The following is a 10,000-nucleotide window of genomic DNA, read 5'->3' on the forward strand; positions in this document are numbered from 1 at the left end:
ATTGGAACCGCCCATTTTTCCCTATTACAGCCCGAATGATACTCTGCAGTATCGGAGAATTATCTTGACTAGCGTTATTGCCTCCGCAGTGATGACGACCACCAGACTGGTATTACGAGGACTCTCTCTCTCTCTCTCTTCTCTCTCTCTCTCTCTCTCTCTCCTCCGATTGTCATTTTTAGATCGATTATATTTTTCAGCGTCTAAGCTCTTTTCTGGGTAATGTGGAGGCGACCAAAGGTACGTTAACTGCTCCTTTAGTCAGGCTGCTTTAAGGAGAGAGAGAGAGAGAGAGAGAGAGAGAGAGAGATTTGATGAATTTTTTCTCCTTAAGATAACCCCGCCTCTTAAAAGACGACTAAAAGGATTCAGGAGACGGATTTAAGAATTAAATGTTAAACGTGCCTGGTCTTCACTAGAGAGAGAGAGAGAGAGAGAGAGAGAGAGAGAGAGAGAGAGAGAGAGAGAGAGTCATTTCGTTATTAACGATACTACTTTCATCACAATCATTCTGTGAAAAGAGTGATGAACGAAATATTATCTTGCGGCCTTTCGCCTTTAAAGGAGACTAAGTTTGGCATTTCAAAGTAGGACTAAGTTCACTGAAGGATATAAAACATTAATCTATCGCAATTATTCCTGGGGGAGGAGGGAGAGGTCTATTTTTAGCAGTAAGGGTGAAAAAGTGAAGCATGGAGAAAGTTCCCCTATTGGTAGATTGTTTGTTTGTTTGTTTGTATGGTTTTTTACGTTGCATGGAACCAGTGATTATTCAGCAACGGGACCAACGGCTTTACGAGACTTCCGAACCACGTCGAGAGTGAACTTCTATCACAGGAAATACACATATCTCACACCTCAATGGAATGCCCGAGAATCGAACTTGCGGCCACCGATGTGGCAGGCCAAGACCCTACCGATCACGCCACTAAGGCGCTACCCTATTGGTAGAAATCATGGAAAAGTTCAAGCATGGAAAAGGCCTTAGTACCAAGTATACCTACCGAACAATATGGGGGAAATTGATCCTTGGTCAAATGTAAGATGCAGAAGCCAAACGGGCGTTAGAATGTTGCCAGAATAGGGATAATTAACTTGCAACCAAAGATCCCATTTTTTTCATATACGCAATTATAATCAACTAGCAAAAGATATGTATACAGAAATTCGTAAAGTAACCAAGTCTACGGGCATAACCAGCCCCATGTCACAAGCAGAACCAGCTCCGTTTCATGGACTCTCTTCTCACCCCCAACCCCTTCGGAGGGGAGCGGGGGAGGTAGGACGAAACCGCATTATAAATCATCTTATGGGTCCCCACTATAACCCTGCCAAGTTTCATGGCCATCGGACCAGCAGTTTGGCCGTGATTGAATGACAGACGGACGGACAGACATAAAGCCTATTATAGTAAGATGTGGTCTGCCCTCCATACCATAGCATCATTTCCCAACTTACTTTCTTCCCTACGTTTAAGGATTCGTGAATAAAAGCATTACATGTCAAAGCTACAGAAACTCAACTTCATATAATTCACACTCGCCGACATGAAATTAATAATAGCGGCAATACTGAAGAAAGTCGCTGTACCTTAGTGCGCAGAAAATAACGGTTGAATAATATTTAAAACGCCGATAAAAAAAACCTTAGTGTGAACAAAATTCTTGACATACATTAAAGCACAGGGCGTTAAAAGAGATGCAGTGAAACTTTTTTAAGTTATTCCCGCATTTTTCGCTTCACGAAGTAATGTGCTTTTGAAATACAAGCAGACTTGAATACTCCGCCCAAAATTTTCCGGGGGCCCAGAAAGAGTTTCCGGTCGGGAGCCACCTCCCCCTCACAAAGGATGAGGAGGGATGGGATGGGGATGAAGGGGGAGGGAGGCCACGCGAAGAGAGGATAAGAACAACATTAGCCTAATTTTCTCGTCGGTCTGGAAGCAATTGTGCAGCGCGTTTTTTATTTTCTTTTTTTTTTTATTTTGCAGTTTTATTTTCGAAAAGTTGATTTTTTTCGAAAGGCACATTTTATTTCGATAAAAAAACCTTTTTTTCAGCTAAGCTTCTATGTTTTTCAACGGGGATCTTTTTTTTTTTTTTTTTTTTTTTTTTTTTTTTACGAAAAAAATATATATAAACTGAATGGCGAGCGCCTTTTCTTTTAGACAAGTTTTTGAATGAAGAAAGCTTTTGAAAGGAGAGAGCTTTTCTCCAATGAAGATATTTTTTTTTACAGTCACTTCACAAAAACTGAACGGTATTTCAACTTATGTTACCCTCTGGGTTAAAATCACCTTTTTTCTTAAGATTTTTAATTCCCCGGTACCGAGACTAATGCGGTTATGGATTGTCCATCCCATAGAATCTGAATTTACAGCAATTTAAATATGGAAAGATACCATATGCAAATGAAAAATAATTTTCGATAAAATCATCAATACAAAACATCAATTTCAAAATGCGTTTTCAAATGAGTACCTCAATGTATGCCTATAAATTTCCGCACTATAAATCTAATCTCGTTAATTTGCTACATACAGAAAAAATTTGTCTAGCTTATCAAATGATTTATTCATAAATAAATAAACACCGCCCACCTTTTTTACACGTGTACAGTACGCACGAGTAGATATTTATCACCGGACTCACATCATATGTATTATGTGCAAAGCGTGTACTTGGCTTGTTCCAACATACACTAAAAAATAAAATGGAATTTATCAGATACTTCCATATTAACCATATTTAAAAATCACAATTGATAACTAACATACTCCGAATTATAATGGACAACTTCGTTAAACAGGTAAAACTACCAGCGACAGAACACAGTAGAGAACAAACCTATGTACATTTAAGGAAATATGAAAGCTGTACATAATGGTAGACTAGAGGGCATAGGAAAGCTGTACATTACGGTACATTTAAGGGAATATGAAAGCTGTAAATTACGGTACATTTAAGGGAATACGAAAGCTGTACATTACGGTACACTAGACGGCATAAGAAAGCTGTACATTATGGTACATTTAGGGAATGAGAATTCCGTACAGTATGTATGTGTATATATATATATATATATATATATATATATATATATATATATATATATATATATAACCTTTTATATATGTGTATAAATATATATATATATATTATATCTATATTAATATATATATAAACAAATACACTATACATATACATATACGATATATATATATTAGATATTATATATATACCTATAATAATATATATATATGTTTAGCTATATATATAAAAATATATATTATTATATATATATATTATTTAGTATAATATTAATACTATATATATACTATGATATATATATATCTATATATATATATATCTATATCATCGATATATTATATTTATACACATACAATTGGCTACAAATGCACAAGCGATTCCTTAAGCGGAAAATATGTAAGATGTACACATTAGCAAGTAATCGGCCAAAAACTTGCGACGCTAAAGATAAAATTGATACGGCAGGGCGATTACATCACCCTCCATCAGCTCTTCATTTGGGGAATCAATTAATCACTGGCCGCCCAACCGTTGTATACACCGAACAAGCATCGCATGAAGGGTTTCCCAGATTAATAAGCATCACATGAGCGATTTTCTCAGAAGCCTCCATCATTTCTACCACCGAACTGTAGACGAAAGGTCAGGGGTCCAAGAAAGGAAGAATAGAAGGTTAACCCAAACGCGAGGTATGAGTCTCTTTTTCTTCGTACGAGTTGAAAGCTTTCTAGAAGACAGGCGACGGATAATATACATCGCTATTTCTGAAGTTGCTAATGAGCTTCGTACACACACTTAAGGGGATCGGTAAGGATGATATTGGAGTCTTTCAGAAAATGTTAACATACATTTTCGCTTTCTCCAACATGGTTTTTAGTTAGGCTTTCAAATAGCAAGGCTTAATTTTTCTTTTTACTGTATAAAAGCTTTTACCAACAACCGCCCCAAGCACTTTCCTGTTCATAACCTACAGAATCTAGAATTTCATTTATTTATCACACATAATAACTTATCCCTTTCAATCACCATCCAAGGCCAGCTGGTGCTGTTGTACTTTGGCGGAAATAGCTTTTGGAAATCTGTTGATAGAGACTTGCGTGCTTTCGCCTCACATTTGGGTTCTACTGTCGCGTTTTATTTCCAACTAAGATAGGGATACTAGGTTGCAGAGTCTCTGAAATTGATGTGAGGTGCACAAAAAAGGCAGATATAAATCTATGTGTATGATAATTTAATAAGCAGAGGTTAAATTTTAAACAACCATTTTATGTATATTTTAATCCAATGTGCACATTGTAAGAATACCCACCGTAATATTGTGGAATAATGGTATTGTTATTATTATTTTTTTATTATTATTATTATTAGATTATTATTATTTTTTTTTTTTTTTTTTTTTTTTTTGCTCTATCACAGTCCTCCAATTCGACTGGGTGGTATTTATAGTGTGGGGTTCCGGGTTGCATCCTGCCTCCTTAGGAGTCCATCACTTTTCTTACTATGTGTGCCGTTTCTAGGATCACACTTCTGCATGAGGCCCGGAGCTACTTCAGCCTCTAGTTTTTCTAGATTCCTTTTCAGGGATCTTGGGATCGTGCCTAGTGCTCCTATGATTATGGGTACGATTTCCACTGGCATATCCCATATCCTTCTTATTTCTATTTTCAGATCTTGATACTTATCCTTTTTTCTCTCTTTCTCTTCAACTCTGGTGTCACATGGTATTGCGACATCAATGAGTGATACTTTCTTCTTGACTTTGTCAATCAACGTCACGTCTGGTCTGTTTGCACGTATCACCCTATCCGTCCTGATACCATAGTCCCTGAGGATCTTTGCCTGATCGTTTTCTATCACTCCCTCAGGTTGGTGCTCGTACCACTTATTACTGCAAGGTAGCTGATGTTTCTTGCACAGGCTCCAGTGGAGGGCTTTTGCCACTGAATCATGCCTCTTTTTGTACTGGTTCTGTGCAAGTGCCGGGCATTCGCTTGCTATGTGGTTTATGGTTTCATTTTTCGTATTGCACTTCCTACATATGGGAGAGATGTTATTTCCATCTATCGTTCTTTGAACATATCTGGTTCTTAGGGCCTGATCTTGTGCCGCTGTTATCATTCCTTCAGTTTCCTTCTTTAGCTCTCCCCTCTGTAGCCATTGCCATGTGTCATCGCTGGCTACTAGTTACCCTTTAGTCTGTCTCATGTATTGTCCGTGCATTGGTTTGTTGTGCCAATCCTCTGTTCTGTCTGTCATTCTCCTGTCTCTGTATATTTCTGGGTCTTCGTCTACTTTTATTAGTCCTTCTTCCCATGCACTCTTTAGCCACTCGTCTTCACTGGTTTTCAGATATTGTCCCAGTGCTCTGTTCTCGGTGTTGACGCAGTCCTCTATACTTAGTAGTCCTCTCCCTCCTTCCTTTCGTGTTATGTATAGTCTGTCCGTATTTGCTCTTGGGTGTAGTGCTTTGTGTATTGTCATATGTTTCCTGGTTTTCTGATCTATGGTGGGGAGTTCTGCCTTCGTCCATTCCACTATTCCTGCGCTGTATCTGATTACTGGCACTGCCCATGTGTTTATGGCTTTTATCATATTTCCGGCGTTGAGTTTTGACTTGAGTATCGCCTTGAGTCTCTGCATATATTCTTTCCTGATCGTGTCCTTCATCTCTTGGTGTTTTATATCCCCTCCTTCCATTATTCCCAGGTATTTGTATCCTGTCTCATCTATGTGTTTGATGTTGCTCCCATCTGGTAGCTTTCTCCCTTCAGTTCTCGTTACTTTGCCTTTTTGTATGTTGACTAAGGCGCATTTTCTATTCCAAACTCCATCCTGATGTCCCCAGATACAATCCTTACAGTCTGGATTAGGGTATCTATTTCCTTGATGCTCTTACCATACAGCTTGATGTCGTCCATGAACATCAGATGGTTGATTCTGTTGCCTCTTTTCTTGAGTTGGTACCCGGCATCCATCTTCTGTAGTACTTTTGTCATGGGAATCATGGCTACTACGAAGAGTAGTGGGGACAGTGAGTCGCCCTGGAAGATCCCTCTCCTGATATTAACCTCTGCTAGTCTTATTCCAGAGCTTGTAAGTATTGTATTCCAGTTGTGCATTGTATTTTTGAGGAAGCTGATGGTGTTTTCCTCTGCCCCATATATTTTCAGGCATTCTATTAGCCATGTGTGTGGTATCATGTCGAAGGCTTTCTTATAGTCTATCCATGCCATGCTTAGGTTGGTTTTCCTTCTCCTACTGTTCTTCATTACCATTTTGTCTATCAGGAGCTGGTCTTTTGTGCCCCTACACTTCCTTCTGCAGCCTTTCTGTTGGTGGGGGATGTTTGTCTCCTCTAGGTAATTGTATAGCCTTTCACTGATGATACCTGTTAGTAACTTCCACATTATTGGTAGGCAGGTGATAGGCCTGTAGTTACTGGCTATATTTCCCTTACTCTTGTCTTTTTGTACTAAGGATGTTCTTCCTGTGGTCATCCATTTGGGTGCATGGTGATTTGAGATACAATGCTGGAGTTGTTCTGCTATTCGTGGGTGTAGGGCCTTGAAGTTTTTGAGCCAGTATCCATGGACTTCATCGGGACCTGGGGCTTTCCAGTTTGGCATTTTCTTTAGTTGGTGTCTGACTGTGTCTGTCGTGATCTCTGTGAATCTTTGTTTTATTCTCCCTGTTTCTTCTTCCTTGACTTCCTGGAGCCATGTTTGTTGTGTGATACCGGATTGCTCCATATGTTTTCCCAGAGTCTCTTACTTGGTTCGGCTTCAGGAATTTCTGGGTGGTTGTCTTCCCCTCTTAGTTGGCTGTATAGTCTTTTCTGGTTGGTTCCGAATAGTTTGTTCTGTTGGTATCCCTTATTCCTGTTCATGTACCGTTGGATCTTATGTGCTTTGGCCTTAAGCCTCTGTTTTACATCTTCTATTGTGTTGTTTAGTCCCCTCTCTTGTACTTTGTATTTCTCGTTGAGTTCCTCCCTTGTTTTCTTGCTTCTTAGCCTTTTTTCCGCCATCTCTTTCAGTTTACTCAAGTCAGATCTCATCACCATGATTTGCTTTTCCAGGCGCCTTTTCCAAGGAGGTTGCTGTTTTGGTTTCTGTTGGGTTGGTTGTGCTGGTGGTGTTGGTGTTCGAATCCCCATCAGTTCTGCTACTAATCTTGCTCCTGCATATACCAAGTTATTTGTTTCTGTGATACTGGTGGTGTGTATTATGCCCATTATTTCATTGACCTCACTTGTTTTCTCCCTTAATTTCTTGGTGTTGTAGGCTTTCATGGAGGGGATCTTTGTTCTCTCTGTATCTGGCTCCATCCATTGTCTAATCTTTTCTACCCATTCCGTCATCTCTGTTACTTCGTCGGTGTTTCTTCGTGTGTCGTTGTTTGATACCTCATCCTCCCTGTCGTCTTCTGTGGCATCGTCTCTCAGTTAGTCTTCGTGTAATTCGTTGTCGTGTGACATTTCCCTTTCCAGTTCTTCTCTTTCTGTTGGAGAGAGCCAGTTCTTTTTCCTTATGTTCCTTACTTGGTCTGCCAGCCTCTGCTCTGTTTTGGGGGTGTTATTCCTCTCATTCCAGATGTTGACCAATCTTCTTCTATATCCTCTCTCCGTCGGGTTGCTTCTGATGTAGCATCTCCATATTTCCTTATTTTCTTCTCTTGTCCATTTCTTCCTTTTTGCTTCTGTAGCTCCAATCTCAGGCTGTTGATTACTTTCGTTGTGGTGATCAGTTGCTGGATGACGACCTCCAAGTACCTGACCGTCTTCCCCTTCAATACCACAAGTTGGCTCTAAGTCATCTAAATTACCCCGTGCACAATCAGCTCACACTTGAATACCATTAATTAATACCATCTGTTTAATTAAAAATAATTAAACATATATTCTAAAAATACAGTCACTGAAAACATGCTATAATCAGAATAATACCAATAGAATCAAATTAAAAGTTCGGAGAGAATGGTTACTTTACATCTAAATATTACGTGAAAATTTAGTCGAAAAAAAAAAAAAACTTGAGTTCCCTACTTCCTCAAGTGTCATAACGAACGGTCCCTAAAAGTGGAAATAATACCGATTAACTCTATATAATCATCACATATCATGAATCATATCAACTGACTGTAAAAACGTTAAGTGTCTTGTGATCAAACTGTATTCAAGATCAGGTGCGGTATTTAATACCTGCTTTTACACTTCATCATCTGAAAATACCCCATCACACACTTTTCCTGTCCGAAACATTTCCTTCTCAATCTAACGCTTCAAAACTTCATTTTCCCAGTCTAAAAACACAGTGGACTGCAACTTTCCTTTATAATATTCCACCAACTTCCTCAACCAACACTTCATGATGTTGCAGGTGTTTTTGTTATATTAAACTGGTCTTTTGCCGGCAAGGGCTTTCGTCCATTCGTGCAGACCGCAAGAAAATCACTTCGTCACCAGGACCACCTAAGGACCAAGTCACTCTAACTTTACACACACGCGCGAGCGCACATACGTGCAGACAACGAGTTGCACCTAATTTATTACAGCGCTTAACAGCGCTCACGCGAGTTAAAATACCGAGCTAATCGTGTTGCATCCAGGTTTTTCTGTTGTTCGGTGAAAAAGGAGCAACATAAAAATGGCTATTACCACGCTCCTGTGTGGATCAAGAGGGGGATTATCCAAAAATACAGGCGGTTGCGAGCGCAAGTGGAAATATTGTGGGCATTTGACGTCAGGCGGAGTCAGAAGATAAAGTAACACTCGTCTAACAGGTGATAGAGGGAGATGGTCTCTCTTTCTCTCCTTCTCTTTGCTCGTTCGTTCCTTATTTTGTTTTCAGCATTTTCTTTACTCGCTTCTCCAGCTTGGTTTTAATTTTCTTTTCTTTCCTTACGTTTGTCCATTTTTTTTTTATTTCGTTTCGGCCTTCTTTTCGTTTATCCATTCTTTCTATGACTCACTTTTTCTTTTTGTGTGTTCATTCTTCGGTGGAAATAAAGTCCTTTCGGGGACGTCAACTAACATAGTCATACACCCAGTGTCCAAATCTTGTAACTTGGCCCGACACTTTAATAATGAAAATTAAGGACTACAGATTTTTCACGATATTCCAGTGCTTCACAAAGAACGCTGTTTGTACAGCAGTTTGGGGTGATCTACGAAAGCAGGACCTTTCCCTTTTTTTTTTTTAAATACTCGACAGTCTTTGTGCTTGTTCCTACCGAATTAAATACAACTGAATGGAAGGGCCCTTTCTTTTCCTGTCCCCCAGCGCCCCCCCGCCTACCGACATCATGTCTTGCTATTTTCTCGAATCCCTCCAGGTAGAGTTGTCCAGATGGCTAAATGCATAATTCTAGATTAAACACTTCGTTTTCAATCCGCCTGTTTCCACATTAACTTTTCACTAAATTCAATTCACAACTAAATAAGGAAAAGAGGAAACTAATATTATTGTTCAAAGAAAGGAAAAAGACTACATTTTATGGATTTCAATATTTTACTGATATCAGTGTGGTAGCAGGCCTCGATTATTCTTTGTGTGCACGTACTTGTGTGTGTTTGTGGTTGTGAGTGTATGAGAAACAGATAAACACACCGATAGCTCGGTAACTGAAAAGATAAAGCAAGCGAACTCTCAAACATCCAATGACGCAAACTCTTGAGAAAGTGGAATAATCCGTAATTCGCTTTTTCGGCACAAATTTGGAGCGTTTATCAATTTCGAGTACAATAACAGCATTCCCCCCCTTTTTTTTTTTTTGAAACGAACTGTTTCAAGGATCACTCATGTGCGAACAGATATCTATATACAAATAATGACGTCACTTTTATCTCCACTCGCGTAGAAAATTCCAAATTGCGAGCGACGGCCCTGTCATCGAGGAATTGCCACTGGCGACAATAGAGAGCGCTTCCGTCGTTTGTCTGCAAGCGCACG

The 10,000-nt window shown here is 39.4% G+C and overlaps 1 protein-coding gene across 1 annotated transcript in view; it reads right to left on the reverse strand.

The window, feature by feature from the left end:
• LOC135221821 (GTPase-activating Rap/Ran-GAP domain-like protein 3) overlaps positions 1–10,000 on the reverse strand; it is a 967,251-nt gene that overhangs the window by 104,705 nt on the left and 852,546 nt on the right. The window contains 1 exon segment of the mRNA XM_064259719.1: positions 4,924–4,938. Within this exon segment, the coding sequence (XP_064115789.1) occupies positions 4,924–4,938 (15 nt within the window).

The sequence above is a fragment of the Macrobrachium nipponense genome, chromosome 3, assembly GCF_015104395.2.
Source record: "Macrobrachium nipponense isolate FS-2020 chromosome 3, ASM1510439v2, whole genome shotgun sequence".
Taxonomy (NCBI): domain Eukaryota; kingdom Metazoa; phylum Arthropoda; class Malacostraca; order Decapoda; family Palaemonidae; genus Macrobrachium; species Macrobrachium nipponense.